Source organism: Elephas maximus, chromosome 23, assembly GCF_024166365.1.
Source record: "Elephas maximus indicus isolate mEleMax1 chromosome 23, mEleMax1 primary haplotype, whole genome shotgun sequence".
NCBI classification, from domain to species: Eukaryota; Metazoa; Chordata; class Mammalia; order Proboscidea; family Elephantidae; genus Elephas; species Elephas maximus.
Genome location: NC_064841.1, coordinates 79,245,368 through 79,263,901, shown reverse-complemented (window position 1 = coordinate 79,263,901; position 18,534 = coordinate 79,245,368). Strand labels below are relative to the sequence as shown.

Below are 18,534 nucleotides of genomic sequence, written 5' to 3'. Positions count from 1 at the left end.
CCTTGCGTGCTCCTTCTAAAGGCTCGGTGTGGTAGATTGGATGAATGGGAAATACTAGCCAAGGGCAGACAGACAGTAAGAACACATTTTCTTAAAATGACCTCTTTAGCATAATTTTGAAATGTCAAATTCAAAAAAGACAGCAGAGTAGGTTACATTTGACAGCATATTTTGAATGGCAACCTGGCCTTGCGTTCCGACTGACAGACTCTGACATTCCTTACCTGGTGATAAGAAAACGATACAGGGACTCCCACCTCTCCCCTGCTCTCTGTGCGCCTCTAGATGACGAGCTGCAGTTTCTGAAATCCAGGACTTCCAGAGGTTTATTTTCACTTCCCTGTTTTGCCACTCTGACTCAATTTCAGCTTCTACCAGTCAACTATTTTTAACCAAATGGGGGAAAACAGTATCTCCTCCGGGCTCTTTCGACAGCGATTCTCTGTCAGATTTCTCTGTCACATGAGACAGAAGTTCTGAGAGAGCCAGGAGGGGAATTTGGACATTAAATCAAACAAAAAAGGGAAAAAGAATGAGAATCAAAACAGAAAGTCTGCAGCTCTGTATGCATTTCACACTGGGCGAGTTCAGGAGATAACAACTCAGATCTCGGGGCACAGGTGCTGCAAGGCCCCCTCCCCAGCCCCGTGCTAACGGCACGTTTCTTGGTGTTGTTGGTGTAGAGGTTTCACTGACAGATTCCTGAAGGCTGCCTCTCGGTCCTCAAGGTGTGACCTCCTGCCCAGCATTGCTGGATGGGACTGGTGAGGACACCCTTCAGAGAGCCCATCCAGCCTTCAGATCCCAGCTCTCAACGACCTGAGCTAGAATGAGGTGCCAGAGAACCCGCAGCCCCCAGAAGAGGCCAGTGTGTCACTCCTCTAGCAAATGGTCCCTGATGCATTGCTGCTGTCACTGTGCCACTGTGGTCACCGGTGGTCACTGTGTCACTGCAGTCACTGCGTTACTACGCCACTGCGGTCACTGCTGTCACTACGCCATCACTGCTGTCACTGCGGTCACTGCGGTCACTTTTGTTCAGCCAATAAGGGAATCAGTGCTCCTCGCCACCCTCCAGTAAATTTTCTGAATTTCAAAGTTAATAAAAGAATCCCCCCCTCCCGAGACAGGAGGCTTGCTCAGCCCCATCCATGGCCCTGGGTGACTCTGCTGACATGAAGAGTCACGGGGATTTGTAGCTCCCTGGAAGAAAGCCGACTACAAATGGACCTTTCTGTCATTTGATCCACAGTTAATGTAGGAGGAAGGAGGGTCTTCAGATACGTTGCATGGCGCATCACTTTGAATAGGGAATAAGGGCTACTAGTTAACAAGTTTTATTTTGTTTTGCATTTACAAATGTAGACCTTCAATATCAAGTTCTTCTAAGACTTGGTTCAACTGCAGTTTTGACAGGGGTGGTTGGTACTTGGTGAAATCTGTCCTCTGAAGTTTAGACCAAGATGTGAAGCTTATACTTGCTACCCAAAGGATGATCGTTTGCTTTTGGTAACTGATGACATAAATTTGTAATTTGGGGGCAAAAAACACACTTAATCTCCACTCCCTGAGCCCTCCTAAACCCCAAGAGATGTATTACGAGTGATTTCATGAAAACACTTTACTTGCTTGATACAAGAAATCTATATATCATCTCCATGTTGCACGATCCAACTACAGAACTGAAAATGGCCACCACCACAATTCAGAGTCTTGACTATGTTCAAATATACTTCCTGCAAGGGACCCACCAAGGTACAGCAATTCATGAAACCAAACAACTTACCCTCGGCAAAAGAAAGCAGCCAGGAGCACCACTCAGAGTAAATGTAGTAGCTTTTCATCTCTGCCACGGAAATTCGCATGGGATTTCCGTCTCCCATGGCTGATGATCACAAGAAGGGAAAGACACATTCTCTTTCCCGCGTTCAATCCTGCCATGCTTCCCCCACTGAACTTTGCTCCCTAAAATCTTCACAAAAGACCAGCTGACTTTTTACTTTCGTTTCACCCATTAACTAGAACGAAGCATTAAAAGGTAATTGCTCTCCCAAAGCTAACATCGCCTATATCCACCCTGCGTATTTACACACACGACTCCAGGCGGATTTATTCAGAGCGACTTAAGGGAGAAGCCTGAGCTTCTGTTCAAGGCAGAAGGGGCATGTCTTCAGGCATGATTTCGCTTTTAAAGGAGCAACAGGAAGTTTAAATGCAGCTCATTTTCCCACACTGCCTACAGGGGAGAAGCATATTCAGTAGAAAAGTTAGAGACCATTTACTTAGAGCAACTCTCCGCTGTCACTCTCGCTCCATTTGCTTGGGTCACGAGGCTTCGTACACACCTGACAGTTTGAGGAAACTAACGGAAGTGGAGGTGAAGGAAGCAGAGCGACAACCACCAACACGCCAGCCGCGGTGGAGCCTACTCGAACTCATGGCAGCCCCGCGTGTGTCCGAGCAGAGCTGTGCTCCATCGGCTCTTCACCGGCAGATCTCTCGGCAGTCTTTCTTCCAAGGCGCCTCTGGGTGAACTTGAACCTCCAACCTTTCAGTTAGCAGCTGAGCACACTAACCATTTGTACCACTCAGGGACCCCAGCAGAGATGAAGGGGTCCTGTATTCCAACGTCCCTCTTCTCCCTTTCTGGCTTTTCATCCAAGACGTGTGTGTGTCTAACTGGTCTGGGGCATAAGGAATCCGCCCTGCAGAGCCAGACAGATGTTTGGATCACCTCATCCTGCCAATGCAGCCTGTCCCTGCCCCTTCTCTCCACACAGTCTGGATCCCAAAGGGACAAAGCCTAGTCTAGAAATGAAGGCTTCGGAAGATAAGACGGATAGCTAGAAAGGTTCTCTTTCACTCTTAGTGCTCAGTGATCAAGGTAATACACAGTCTGTAAATTTAAACCAGCATATACATAGAGAAACATCCATTTCTCACTTGTGTCAAAGCCTGACGATGGGTGGTTCACAGTGCTTGGACAACAGGGACGTCGTTTTCCCCGGGGAGGGCACAGGCCGCACACCCGAGGCCTGGATGGTGGGGGAGGTGTGGATGGGTGTGTGCTCACGTGCCACTGATCCTTAGCACCACGACTTATGACCTCAAAATGACCCATAGGTGGGGAGGGGGGCGCTCACAGTCCCTCCAGCTTGTCTTCCCTGAATCCCGAGCAAAGTACTCCCCAAGTGAGCCTGAAAAATGGGAAGTTTGGGGAAGGAGGCTAGAAGAAGTGACTTCAGCCAAGTTTCCAGAAACAAAAAGTACCACTAGACCACTGAACAGTTTTCCCCAGCAAGTTTCACTATAACTGATAAGGAGAGCAAAGTACTCCCCAAGTGAGCCTGAAAAATGGGAAGTTTGGGGAAGGAGGCTAGAAGAAGTGACTTCAGCCAAGTTTCCAGAAACAAAAAGTACCACTAGACCATTGAACAGTTTTCCCCAGCAAGTTTCACTATAACTGATAAGGAAGTATCTCCATACAAATATTTCCATTCTGAATAAACACACTTTGAAAATAAGCAACAGTCTGTCCTCTTGCACTTACAAGTCTCACCAGCTCTCAGGTGGGTTGTTTTAAAAGATTAAACAGCGGTGAAGATAAACGCCTCCTCCCTCCCCATTTCTTTTATATGTTTTGCTTACTGTAACTTCTGAAAAAAAGGGAAACCAAATTTGGAAGTACTGAAGCAGTTGTAGGCAAGAGTTAATTTATCCAGTTAAGACCTAATTAATCCAACCACAAAGTTTTAACCTTCCACGTGCCTGTTCAAACGTAAAGGTACTTTAGGAGAACGGTGGCTTTTCACAGGCTTCCTCACCGCTGGCCACAGCCACACAAGCCTTTTTAATCAGAAAAGAAAGCTCGCCACCTCAGCCACATGATTTCAGATCCAACCAGGCACTGACTGCAATGCTCTCCTCCCTGGGGCACATTAAATATCAGCGTTCAATGCCCGAGAGCTCTCCTTGCTTAATGGAGTGTCCAAAGCATGATGCTTGAACCATATTTTTATCCTGGCCTACTTTGGAAAAGGGATCTCTGAGTGGCACAAACAGTTAGGTGCTTGACTACTAGCCAAGAGGTTGGTGGTTTGAACCCACGCAGAGGCACCTCGGAAGACAGGCCTGGCAATCTGCTTCCAAAAGGTCACAGCCTTGAAAACTCTATGGAGCAGCTCTACTCTGCACACATGGGGTTGTCATGAGTTGGAATCGACTGGATGGCAGTTAACAATACCACCACCACTTTGGAAATGTCCTCACTGAGATTTAGTGTTTTATTTTCAACATTTTTAGGTGGCTGATAAGAAATGTCCCTCTAAAGAACATTTATTTTCCAAAAGAAAGAGAAAAAATCCCGAAGATGTCTTCTATTGAGTGTTCTGATGTCTCCCATGTGAATAGCTAAGGGACTGGCTCTAGAATTCTTTCCAGAACATTTTTCTTTCCTGATCCGCTTGTACATGTCCTTATAACCAAACATTTTCCTTTTTTGCATTAGCTACCAGGAAGCTCAAAGGTAAATTCAGTGCTCACACACCGTGATCAACTCACTCCACATGCCTAAAATTTATTTATCTGCTTCTTTTAATTCTGGTTCTGCTTAATTTTTCTATGTCATGTGTGGTAAGTTTTTGGACATTTTAAGGCAACCTCAAACATGTTTCTACAAAGAGAAATTTCTAAATTATAAGTAAGCAATTGGCTTTTCTTGGTTTAACTGAGATTCTGTCCCAAATGCCCCGGAGCAGAAAAGAACAGTGTAGCTGCTTCCCTCTGAGATCTAAAGCTCCATGTAAGTAGTGTTGTTTCCGAAAGTGCTGTGGTTTGTCGTAGGACAGAGCAGTGGTTGACATTCCAGAAATTTTCCCTAACTTCCATTTAATAAATAGATAACATCCACTTCCAGTGATCCAAATAATGTCATCTTGAAATCGTATCTTCTCCCTGTATGACTTCTTGTGATAGAGAGAAGTGTCTGTTCTACTTGCAGTGTGAGGTTTAACTGTCTGCTAACCTGACGCTACGCTGCATTTCTCAGTTTCAACCTAAGAAAAAGGAAAAAAGGAAATGGCTGTGGCTGCCTGGGAGAGATGCTGAGGCCATCCTGGCCCAGACGCATGCATGGATGGGCTGTGCAAGAAGGGGCCAGGGACAACTCCCAAAAGGAAGAACAGCAGAGGCGTCGATAGCTTGTTGTTGTTGTTAGCTCCATCGGGGTTGTCCCCGACTCACCACAACCCCATGCACAATGGAGCAGAAAGCTGCCCGTCCTGCACCATCCTCGTGATCAGCTGCAGACCGGACCATTGTGATCAGCAGGGTATTCATGGGCCGATTTTTGAAATTAGATCACCAGGCCCTTCTTCCTAGTCCACCTCAGTCTGGAAGCTCTGCTGAAACCTGTTCAGCATCATAGCAACACGTGAGCCTCCACTGACAGACAGGTGGTGGCTGCTGGTGAGGTGAACTGGCTGGGAATCGAACCTGGGTCTCCCGAATGGAAGGCGAGAATTCTACCACTGAACCACCATCTCCACTGATAGCCTCTTAGGGAACAAGTACAAGTCAAGCAAAGGCCTCCTAAGGAGCCCGGTCACTGCTCCAGTTACTCAGGTAAACTTAGCTATGAAATGCCAGGCTAGAAACCTGCAGGCAGGCCCAGGTGGCTGCACAACACCAGGCCTACCCAGGGCCACGATGTGTCCCAAAGCACTTAGGCATCCACCATCCACATTACATCCTGATTACCAACGGATACAGCAGATGAGATAAGAGAGCAAAAGCCCTCTAATGGCACCATAAAAGAGAAGCCACACATGTGAGATGGCATCACGTTGCTCGTTAGCTCCAACTTACGGAGAAATAATGGCCTCAGCCATGGGAGTTTCAGGGAGCCTTTTTGGTCCTGGTTATCAGGTGTGAAAGCACTCATGGCTATAATTTTACTAAAGCTTTACTTTTATTTCTGGTGGGCTCATAAAAGGAAGGCCCACTACCCAGAGGTGTGTTTGTTTGACACGAAAAAAGATTAACAAGGCTCTTTCTGAAATGTTCAGTTCAGTACCCAGGATTAAATCTATACCATTGAACATACACCCCATGAAGTACAAAGTCTAAGTCATTTTACCTTTTTATCACCCATATGATAGAACCAACTACAAGTAATCATCTGGGCCCTTCCAATGAAAACGACTTGCTGTTGTCAGTAGCCATCAAAATGAGGCACACTCGTGGCGGCCCTATGTGTGCAGAGTAGAGCTGTGCTCCATAGGGTTTTCAAGACCGCGATCTTTTGGAAGGAGATTACCAGGCCTCACTTCTGAGGCACCTCTGGGTGGGTCTGAGCCACAACCTGTAGGCTAGCAGTTGAGAACTTAAACATTTGCGCCACCCAGAGACTCCACTGAAAACAACACAGTAGTAGACAGACATTCACAGTGAGCAGCACCTTCAGACCAAACACTGCACTGGGCTCTTGATACACATTTAATCCTAAAAACCATCTAAGGCAGATCTTATTATCCCAATTTCACCACTGAAAAATTGGAAATAACATGTCCTAGATGACACACCCAACAATCAGCGGGGCTGGGATTTGAACTTGCATCTGCCAGCCTTCCTCCGAGGTTCATGAGCTCTGCTCCACGCCATCCTGCTAAACACATAGCAGTCATGTTCACCCACCATTTTACTGACATGCTTGTGCCAAGGTCTCCCATGATGTAATTACCAAATGCAACGGAAAATAATTTAATGCTTACTTTTTCTGAGTTCTCTGACATAAACTGACCACTCCCGCCTTAAAACTCTTTCTTGGACTTTGTGACACTGTCCCTTCCCAGGTCTCCAATTCTTGTACTTCCTTGATTATTCCTTCAGTCTACTCCATACTTAGTTTTGATGACTCTAAGGACTCTGTCCTTGAACCTCATTTACCTCTCTACAGTGGCCCTGGGTTATCTTGTCCTTTCTCATAGCTTCAACTCTTTGTTAACTCCAGCCCAGATTTCATTTCTGAATTACAGACACAGACATAGGCATCATTACAGTCCTTCCCTTGGAAGCTTCAACTCCATGTTCCAAAAACCTCACGCACTCTTTAGACACTAGCCTCCACCCCTTATTCTGTTATCCTTCCATCATGCTTACCTGGAAAAACAAACACCAGATCAAACCACCTGCCCACCTTCCCTGCACCGACCCCTGAATTGCTAGCCCCAGCTCATCCGAAATCACACAAAGGCAGATCTTTCCGCACACCTGCAAAGCCACGTTTCCCATCACAACTAGCCATGTAACAGCTCAACAAGCCTTCTGTGGGGCAATAGTCTTCTCTTTCTCGTTCTTCACAGGGACTACTTCAAACGTCTCCTGTTTGCCTCAGTAACTCCATGCTGTCCCTATGCCCAGTCCTTTACTTTACAGTGAACTTCTGGGGAGAACGTCCTCACTACTCACCACTAAACCACCAGCATGAACACACCTACACCCACTCTCCCCCTGATTTCAGGGAAAATGGCATCGCTCCTCCTGCTGAAAGCTATCCCACCACCTGTGCTCTGGGCCACCTGCTTTTCTCCCTCCATGTATCTTTCAACACTCTCTTAATGGTCCTTTCAATGTGGATATTCAGGATATTCAGGTCTCATTAAAAAAAAAAGTCCTCCTTGACACATTTCATTCTCTCAAGTCTCCTATTCTCTTTATGACCAACATTAATAAAAGAGAGGGGGTGGAGAGGGAAAAACACCAACTAGATAGTAGATACATAGTAACTCTGGTGAAGAGTAAGACAATGCAGCACCACTTCACCAGGGCAAAGTCATAGGAACTTCAGAGACACATCCAAGTGCCCTGAGGAACTGAGCTACTGGGGACCATGGTCTCAGGGGACATCTAGCTCAACTGGCATAACAAAGTCTATAAAGAAAATGTTCTATATCCAACCATGATTAGTACTGTCTGGGGCCTTAAAAGCCTGCAAGTGGCCATCTGCGATACATCTACTGGTCCCACCCATGCTGGTGCAAAGGAGAATGAAAAAGACCAAAGACACAAGGGAAAGATTATTCCAAAGGACTAATGGACCACAACTATCACAGCCTCCACCAGACTGAGCCCAGAAGAACTAAATGGTGCCCGACTACCACCATGGATTGCTTTGACAGGGATCACAATAGAGGGTCCCAGGCAGAGCAGGAAAAAAATGTAGAACAAAGTTCAAATTCACACACACACACACACACAAAACCAGGCTTGTTGGTCTGACAGAGAGTGGAGAAACTCCAAGAGTATGGCCCCCGGACACCCTTTTAACTCAGTACTGAGGTCATTCCTGAGGGTCTCCCTCCAGCCAAAGATTAGACAGTCTATACAGCCAACAATAACATAAATGAGGGACGTGCTTCATAGTTCAATCATGTATACAAGACTAACGGACACACCAGCTCAAAAGCAAAGATGAGAAGGCAGGAAGGGACAGGGAAACTGGGGTAGAGAAGGGGAGAGTGTTGACACATCCCAGGGTTGGCAACCAATGTCACAAAACAATTTCTGTATTAACTGTTTAATGAGAAACTAATTTGCTCTGTAAACCTAAAGCACACGCGCACGCGCGCGCACACACACACACACACACAAAGTCACATATACCTGCTTCTCTCCTTCCTCACCTCCCATCCATTCTTCACCCACCATCGCCTGGCCCCACAGCTCACCAGAAGCTGCTCTCCTTGAGGCAACCAACAGCCTCCTGTTGCTAAACTTAATGGAAACTTCTCAGCCCTCATCTCACTAGAACTCTTTCTACTATGCTCTCTTCTCTTTGGCTGAGTAGCACCAAATTTTCTTGTTCCCACCTACTTTGCTGGGCACTCTCCAGGTTCATCAGTCCCCTCCGGCCATCCCTAAAGGCTGGAGATGTCTCAGAGCTGTCTCCTGGTTCTGCCACTCTCAGCACACACACTCTGCCTGGGTGAGCTTCCCTACTCTCATGGCTATACTTAATGTTTGGGTGCTGATGACTCCCATGGCCATCTCCCAACTACATCTCATCATCCACAGGATCTGCCCACTTAGGTGCCCTCCAGGTACCTGACACCGCACAGGTCCAACCTGAACTCACTGTCTCATCTCATGGACCTGCTTACCCTCAAGTGTCTGCTCTGGGTCAAAAAAAAAAAAAAACCCCGTCACCGTCAAGTCAATTCCAACTCATAGTGACCCTACAGAACAGAGCAGACCTTCCCCATAGGGTTTTCAAGGCTGTAAATCTTTATGGAAGCAGGCTGCCACATCTTTCTCCTGTGGAGCAGTTGGTGGGTTTAAATCACCAACCTGTCCATTAGCAGCTAAGTGCTTTAATCACTGTATCACCAAGGCTCCTCTACTCTGGGCCAAGCACCTAGAAATACCAATAATCTAGCCTTTCCCTCCTTCGCCTCCAAAAAAGATGAATAATGTCAAAGAAATAAAAACCTCCACACAGCATCAAGTTCCTACTTAAAGGAAACAAGTGGGACTGGGAGGACGTCCAAACGGGTGAAGTTCAGTACAACAAATGTGCTCTTAAATCCCGAGACACACACCCGGGGCAGCACCAAAGCTAGTGGCCCAGGAGATGGCAACAAGTAACGGATTGCACCTCTTAGCTCTGTAACTGCACCACGAGCGGCCCAGCCACAGGGAAGAATCCCCACACATGGAAGTCAAGCACCTCGTTGACAACATGCACATACAGAGTCCACAATCTTGTCTCTCAGAATGTGCTCCATGAGCATCACCTGGTTGCTGGTTAGAACTGCTCAGACCCACTGAATCAGAACCTGCAGCTTCACAAGATCCCCAGGTGATCTCCACACACATAAAAGTCGGAGAAGCGAGATGCTGCCTTCAGAGGCTGATGGGTCAGGTAGGCCAGGTTTTACATTTTAAATGGAAGAGCAGCATTCACGTGGTCTCCATGCACAAGACCACAGCACCTCCCCCAATGTGGCTATTCCAGCCAAGTAGAGAGCGTTAACTCAGTAGAAGTTAACATTTTGAAATGAGACATCTTTATAAGGGTTGACAGTCGTACAATATAACTCTGGATGTAAGATCGGTCACCTCTTCTTACAGCAGTACTTACAGATGCCAAAGACGGAGCACGGTCATCACCATCAGACTCTCCTTTCATGCCCACATCACCCCAGCAGGCAACATGCTGTTGTTGCATTTTACAGGGAGCACACGCCCTCAGAGTGCTACATCACCTTGCCTGGACACATGGCGGGCAAGGGTGGAGCCAGACTCAGGCCCAGGCTGTTAGCCCTCTCCCCTGAGGGCATCAGGACGATAACTTAATCCTCCTTCCAAGCTGGTGGGGTCCTTGTTGCCCTCTAACAAACCTAGAGCTGTGAACGAAGATCCCAGTGGCCGGGGGTGTTCTGGTAGGACAACTCAGGCGACCCTCTGACTGCCCCCACCTCCCCACCTCGAGACAATGGCCTTGGGAGTAAGGGTGGAATACAAAATGAACTTTCATTACCCACCCACTGTGCCCCAAGCACAATGCCAGCGGGTTTCACATCCAAACCCACTGCTATAGAGCCAATTCTGACCCATAGCGAGGCTACAGGACAGGGTAGAACCATCCCAAGTTGCCAAGGAGCGGCTCAAGGATTTGAACTGTGTACCTTTTGGTTAGCAGCTGAGCTTTTAACCACTGTGCCATGAGGGATCGTTTCGCGTCTAGTCCCTCCTTAATTGCCTTATTAATTGTCTTAGAAGAGAAATAAACAGACTTTCTAAGAAGAGTCAAAGCCTTTTTATTTTAACCCTAATTATTTGAATCACACAGCTAAGACTGACAACCAGTGTGCACAACCAGTAGCGTTTTAGATGTTCTGTGCTCCACACAAGAGCCCTGGAGGGAAGGAGAAGAAACAGAGAGGTGGCAACACCTGAGGAGGTTTACTGCCTTTGTTTCGTCCACACCAACAGCTCCATCTGCTCCATCCTGGGGGGCTCTGCCAGGAGCGGGGCTGTCTGGTCCTGCCTGCTGTCCCACCTTCCCAGGGCAGGGGGCTGGTTTCACACAGGTGTACTGACTGGTGGAGACAAAATACCAGTGGTGTATCTAGGGTACTGCACCGGCCCTGGGAGCGTGGAGCCGCGGAGCAGTTTCTATTAACCTCGTGCAGTCCAACGTCCTTCCCCCAGCACGGTAACACGTTCATTAGAATATTAACGAGCTTAGCTTGTACTTCTGAGCTGATGTTATAGTAAAGTTATCTAAAAGAGGGGTGTTGGATGTTTGGACAGGGGTGCAATTTTAGTGCTTCCCGTAGGTGCCGTTTTCCGTAGATACGCTGCTGGCCTTACCTGGTTAACAGAAACTGCTTGGTGGTGCCACGTGCCCAGGGCAGGTGCCGTACCTGCCATACCTGCCATACCCTAGTTACAACTCATGGAGTCCCTGAGCGGTGCAGTTAATGTGCTTGGCTGCTATCTGAAGGTTAGCTGTTAATTGTCTACCCAGAGGCACCTCAGAAGAAAGGCCTGGCAATCTCCTTCCAAAAACCAGCCACTGCAGGCCCCGTGACAGAGCACAGTTCTACTCTGACACACACGGGGCCTCCATGAGTCGGCATCAACTCTACAACACTGGTTTTTACCAGACCAGCATGGATGCTTTGCTTATTTGCTCCCAGATTCTAACTGCTGCTCAACCCTTGTCCAAAAGGACGCGCGTGCTCTGGAGTTTTAGAAATGTTCCCAAGCCATTTTGAGGGGCCGACTCGAAGGAAGCAGCACAGAGCTGGCTCTGCCGTATTTCTAAAGTCCTGGACAGAAGCTGGAACGGGAACAGTAAGGCATTCTATCCACGGAGCGGATTCCACCCTGACGGACGTCCAGTAACTTGCCTGAGGTCACAGTTATCTGCTGTCCCATGTTCTTCAAAAGCAGCCCTGAATTTTTCTGGATCCCTGAAAGCACATGCTACTGTGAGGAATGAATATGATTTCAATTGCTCCCCCTAAAATTAGGAACAAAGCTCTTTTCTCAGATTCAGACAATCCATTGCAATATACTAACCCCTTTGGATAATTTGCAAAAGCACTGAGACACAGAGGAATTTAAATTCTTCCGTCTGGCTGAGCAAATGTTCAAAGCTCCTGTGACTGTCTTCCAGTTAAAAGTGGAATTGTACAAAAAGAGAAACCCTACTTGGAAAGGGACAGCTTGCTTTTTTTTTTTTTTAAAGCTGACAAGCTTTTTCTCACTGCCGAAGTCTGGTTCACAGACATCTGACTGCAAAAGAAAAATTTAAACTGCAACTTGAGGGGGTGGGGAGGGCAGTGGACAGAATTTCATTCATCTAAAGATTTCACTTGTTTGAAAAAGGGCCGCTGTACGCAAAACAGGAGCCCTGGTGGTGCAGTGGTTAGAGCGCTCAGCTGCTAGCTAAAGGGCAGCGGTTGGAACCCACCAGTCACTCTGAAGGAGAAAGATGTGGCAGTCTGCTTCCGTAAAGATCACAGCCTTGGAAACCCTATGGGGGCAGTTCTACTCTGTCCTATAGGGTCGCTACGAGTCGGAATCAACTCAACGGCAGCGGGTTTGATTTTGGGTTTGGTACGGAAAATTCCTCAGAAGCAAGGATGGCGAGACTGCGTCTTACATACTTTGGACATGTTGTCAGGAGGGATCGGTCCCTGGAGAAGGACATCATGCTTGGCAGAGTACAGGGTCAGCGGAAAAGAGGAAGACCCTCAACGAGGTGGATTGACACAGTGGCTTCAACAATGGTCTCAAGCATAACAACGATTGTAAGGATGGCGCAGGACCGGGCAGTGTTTCGTTCTGTCGTACAGAGGGTCACTATGAGTCGGAACCGACTCGATGGCACCTAACGACAACAACAACAACACAGAAAATTTCATTTGCCTAAGTGTTTTCTTTTAAAAATTCACTCATAACTACTTTCTTTTACTTTGTATCTAAACCTGTGATTTCAGCAAAAACAGAAAATCATAAATCCATGCTGCTAAGAACCATAAAACAAAAGCATACCTTGTAGTAAACCAAGTAACACTAGATCAGTAGTCAGACTTCAAGCTAAGACTGCTTGACAGCTCATTTCTAGCCTTTTCAAAGTCTTGCAACTGACACACAGTTTTTGCTGGTCAGATGTTGACACAGTATTAAAAGGGGGTACCTGCCCACTGGGGGGACACTGGGGCACCTGTTGCAGAGCCCGGTGCCCCATGAGGACACTGCCTCCCTCTCCCGCCTCACCCGGCTGCGTGTGCCCCACAGCCCCTCGACGTCTCCTGAGCAGCAGCCGGAGCCTCCGCAGTCCTCCCTGGAGTCCTCGTGATGCGCCCTTCTCGGCCATGAGATGTTGTATTTTCTGGAGTCACTCAGCAGGACAGGGCGGGAAGCCTCTTCAGGATCTGGTTCACGAAAGCCAAACTAAGGCTTCCAAAGCGGGAAGCAATGCACTTTCCAACTTCCCTTCAGTTCTCCGTTTGGGGAAATCAAAAGAAAGGTGGGAAAAAAAACTAATCAAAAAAACAGGCAAGGCAGGCACGAGCAACGCAGAGAGAGGGGACGCCTAGGACACCGAGCTTCTTTGCCACACAAAACAGGTATGCGTGTTCTCTAGTTTCCTTGGGTTTCACCAAATCATGTAGGAAAGAAGAAACGATGGTCACGTTCACCTCCTCTGAGATCCTGCGCACGTCTAGAAGGCAGCAAGCAAAGCCTTTGCAGTGGTCGCTCCTGCTCCCTGCCCCAAGTGTCCCACTTCAAAGTCCTCACTATCCCTCCTCCGTGCTTCACTGCTTTCCGCTGGCATTGACAGTCCTCGTGGGCCCGTGCGCAGAAACGAGCTCGTTCAGTCTCCAGGCCGCAGGCTCTGCCTCGCCTCGGGACCTGCGAAGCCACCCCCTCCAACTCCTGCCTGGAAACTCAGCCTTGCAGAGACGTGATCCTGCCCCTGGCCTTGCCCTCCAGGCCGCCCAGAGCCAGGGAACGGGAGAAACCAGGGAGGCAGAGAAAATGCCTGTGTTGTTAGAGAAAGGCAGCTACAAAGCAGGGAAAATACCACACCCCGCCAATTTATCTGCAAATTCAGGGAGTTTCCTTCCTTAGGAAGGGGGACTTGCAGGGACCACAGTTCCAAATTTCATGGAGCTGCTCTGATACTTCAAGCCAAAAACACCTCCTGAGCCTCAGGAAGTCTCAAGTTCATACAAACAACGACAAGCCAGGAGGAAGGGAGGGGAAGCGGCTGCAGGCTTTCTTGAAATAAACTGGGAAGTTCTGTCTGGTCTGTTATTCTGACTGCTGTAAAGCCCAGGAGAAAGGAAACGATGCTGCTGCCCTAGCTTGGCAAGCGACACTCTCCACTGAGAGACGCTGAACTGAGCCCCGAGCTGCAGCAGCTTGCGACCCTGTCTGCTCTCGACACCATGGATGCTTCAGTGGGGATGTGATGCAGCAGCTGCCAGGATTCCCAGGTGACTGGCTCCTAGGGTGGTGCGCTCCCTCCTCGTGTTCTCACAGCTGTTGTCTACTGTTGTGTGCCAGGCACTGTGCTGGGCACGCTTCAGTATTGTAAATCCTCACACTCAATCTGCAAGGTAGTTCACTTTAGTGCCAACTTTAAACATGAGGAAACTGAGGCTCAGAGAGTTTAAGCATGATTATTATATGCTCGAGGTCACATAATAAGAAAGTGACAGAGAATTGGCACTTAAGTCTGTTTATGAAAGACCATGCCTTATCCCCTAAGACCACAGGTGCCTTTTATAAGCCAACATAATTAGAGCAAGCATATCTGGTTTGCAGCAATATAATGTACGTAATTTCAGCAGCTCAAAGCACACCAATCTTCCAATAAAATTTCGTAGATGTTAACATGAAGAAAAGAGACCCCATCAAACCTGTCTGCCCTTCTCACTGGAGTCTGTAGCATTCTCAGATCACGAGTGAACAATCGCAGTCGCATGGGGCCACATGTGCCACAAGGGCAGACGCTCTTATACCTTTTTTTTTGCTTTCCATAACACACTGATTTCATCCAGAGCTTCCTTTTGTCATGTGCAGATTTAGATTTGCACTTCTCAGTGCTAAACCTTCGGTGTCAAGAGCTGGAAAAGACAGAGAGAGAAACACATATGCTGCCTCACCATTCCCCACCTCCCCGTCTCCCTGCCTGTCAGACTACATCCTTCTGTCTCCCAGGAGCACCTGGACTGTTACCTGCAGAACACAACAAGGTAGGCTCTGAGGAGACTAGCCTACATGAATGGAGTAAATGGAACTTGATTTCTGTCCATCCAGTAGAAAAACTACAAGAGGATAGCAAAATTAGGAGCCTTGAAAGTCACATTCAACACTTCACCTAGAAACAAAAGAAAACCATGACCAAGATTCAAGACATTAGCAGCCCGTTTTTGTCAGAAGCTTGCTTTTTCATTTTTGTATTTTCACACTGGTTTCCAAGCAGAGGAGCAAATCAATCCCAACAACTCAGAGTCACACAATCAGGAGGAAACAGATGGCGTGTTTGATGTAGAGCCTCCAGAACTCAAGCCATCTTCAAAGGATCAGGAAAACCAAAGCTTCTTAAATGCTCTGTTCAAAATACATCCAGCAACACGGCTTTTAAGGATCCAAAGAAAGCAGCATACATGAGTTGAAGCCGACTCAATGGCACATAACAACAACGACTACGTAGTAATTACTCTTGAGTCACTGACGGGTGTTTCTGTCAGATCACCACCTTATTTTTCTCTCCATGTCTTTCCGTTCCCCCATTTAAGTGTTAATGTACACATGGAAAATCATGAAAATTTGGGACATCAAGTGCCGTTTACTGAGCAGATGAATAAGTCTAAATGCACACACGCACACATACATACAGTTTATTCTTTAATAAATTATTTCCATTAATGAATTCAAGTGCAGGTGGCTAATTCAATTTTCCACAAATCTGTAAATATCTACGTGTATTTTAAAGATGTTACTAATTGAAACATTTTTAAAAAATCAGTTCTAAGCTATGAGCCTGTCACCTCACCCACAACCTGTTAATTGCTTCTTTCTGTACGTAATGTAGTCTTGCGGTTTGCGAACATCTTGAAAACTCGAATGTGATCTTCCCAGCAGCCTGCTGGCCATTTCCTTCCTAAAGCTTCTTGATAGCGTCCCAGTGAAAAAATACAAAGAGCTGAGATCCAAACATCTAGCTCAACTGGCATAACAGCTTGTAAAGAAAATGTTCCTCATCCTACTTTGGTCAATAGCATCTAGGGTCTTAAGAGCTTGTGAGCAGCCATCTAAAATACTCCACTGGTCTCACCCCACCGGGAGCAAGGGAGAATGAAGAAAGCCAAAGACACAAGGGAAAGACAGTCCAAAGGACTAATGGACCACAACTACCACAGCCTCCACCAGACTGAGTCCTGTACAAGTGATGGTACCCGGCTACCACCACTGACTGCTCTGACAGGGACCACAATAAATGGCCCTAGATAGGCCTGGAGAAAAACGTAGAACAAAATTCTAACTCTCAATAAAAGACCAGACTTACTGGCCTGGCAGAGACTACGGAAACCCTAAGAGTATGGCCCCTGGACACACTTTTAGCTCAGTATTGCGGTCACTCCTGAGGTTCGCCCTTCAGCCAGAGATCAGACAGGCCCACAAAACAAAACGAAACTAAAGGGCACACCAGCCAGGGGCAAGGATCAGAAGGCAGGAGGCGACAGGAAAGCACGTGATTCCGAACCCAAGGTCGAGAAGGGAGAGTGTTGACACGCTGTGGAGTTGGTAACTAACGTCACCAAAACTAGTTTTTCTGTAAACCTTTATCTAAAGCATAAACATAAAAAAGAGTTGAGATCCAAGATCTTCATCCCTGCACACTGGCCTGCATTAGGTTCACTGACCATGGATTAGGAAAGCGTAAGGAAATCGTAGACCACTTGAAACGTGGATTGACTTTTCTGGACCCGGAGTTATGTTTTATACAATGTGGTCCTCGAGCTACTGTTAAGAAATGCATATCAATAAGTAGTATAGATTTTGGGAGTAAAAGAGTCATAAATTAACCATGCTAGGGGAGTAAGGAGTTATTTAGTGCAGGTCTTAAATCAAAAGAGATTATGGGCAATTTAACATTTGATACTTCTGGAAATGAATACAGGCAGGGAAGTGGCAGCCTGTGTACAAGCTGGTATAAAAGCTGCAGCTGGCACTTGAGTACTCAGGTACTGTTTTCATTCTTTTACAAAATTTTATATAGAAAACGATACATATGATACAGGCAGAGGTCAATAAATCTCCACAAAGTGAGCCCACATCACAGACAGTGATGAGAAGAAACAGTGCCCGAGAAGCCCCTTCATGCAAAACCCCTCCCAAAGACACCTGCTGTTCTGACTTCTCATTGCTGTTAGTCTGCCTTTGAGCTTTATACTTTTCTCGTGTGGTGCCATTAACTACTTTTGTGTGTGACCTTTCTAGCCATGGTCTTGTAACTCCCACCCAGGTGATTGTGTGATAGGGTAATTGTGGCCTACCAAGGGGATTGGTCAGTTTTGCCTTAAACGAGAGCCAATTCCAGAGCAGAGAGGAGCCCACCACCAGCAAGAAAGGAGAGACCCGGCAGCAGAGACCCCTCAGCAGGAGACGGCATGGTGGGCTTCCCTGTCCACAGAGAGAGAAAGCTGAGTGTCTTTGGGCAGAGACTGAGGGCCAGGGAGAGGCATGTCTGCCAGCATGGCGGGGAACAGGCTATCCTGATGGAAGAACTGTACCCTGAGTGTTCCTGAGCCTGAAGTGTAACTGCTGCTTCCCCCAGTAAACACCATAACTGTGAGTATGGTCTGTGAGTTCGGTATGGCCAATGCAATGAATTATCAAACCCAGTAGAGAGCGCTGTGTGAGGGACAGTTGGTATCAAAATTGGTAGAGAAGGTGGAGAGAGGAGGCAAGCCTGACCTCCACCCTACAGGAATCACCCCTGGGCTGTGATCTTGGTTCTCCTTCCCCCTTGTGGGACTGGAGGAGGTCAGGCACCGCCCCTCCCCCGCCCCGCCCCGCCCCACGCCGTTTTTACACCTGGCTTCTTTCACTCAGTGTTACGCTTGTGAGTTTCATCCCTGTTGTTGTGGGTATACAGTCTCATTGTCATATTGCACGATGGGATCAGACCACTGTGACCCACAGGGTTTGCACTGGCTGACTTTTGCAAGTAGATCACCAGGCTTTCCTTCCTAGTCTACCTTAAGTCTGGAAACTCTGCTGAAACCTGTTCAGCATCAGAGCAACACACGAGCCCCCATAGACAGTTGGGTGGTGGCTGCACTTGAGATGCACTGGCCGGAATCAAACCTTGATCTCCCACATGGAAGGGGAGAATTCTACCACCGAGCCACCACTGTCCTCATCATTGCTATATTTAAAAAAAAAACAAACAAACACCAAACCCGTTGTCAAGTCAATTTTGACTCATGCTGACTCTATAGG

The 18,534-nt window shown here is 47.4% G+C and overlaps 1 protein-coding gene across 7 annotated transcripts in view; it reads right to left on the bottom strand.

Annotated features, from left to right (window-relative positions):
- The window catches only part of MCF2L (MCF.2 cell line derived transforming sequence like), a 333,538-nt gene that overhangs the window by 192,708 nt on the left and 122,296 nt on the right, over positions 1-18,534 (bottom strand). The window contains exons 1-3 of one of the 7 annotated variants that reach the window (XM_049867596.1): positions 13,291-13,374; positions 12,678-12,901; positions 10,139-11,978 (exon numbers count right to left, since the gene is read on the bottom strand). The exons of 3 other annotated variants lie outside the window; for them this stretch is intronic. Coding sequence is in view for 1 of the 4 variants with exons in the window: in XM_049867592.1 (XP_049723549.1) it covers positions 13,291-13,390 (100 nt within the window). In the remaining 3 variants the exon portion in view is untranslated. 3 more of the 7 variants (XM_049867595.1, XM_049867592.1, XM_049867597.1) reach the window with 3 other exon arrangements.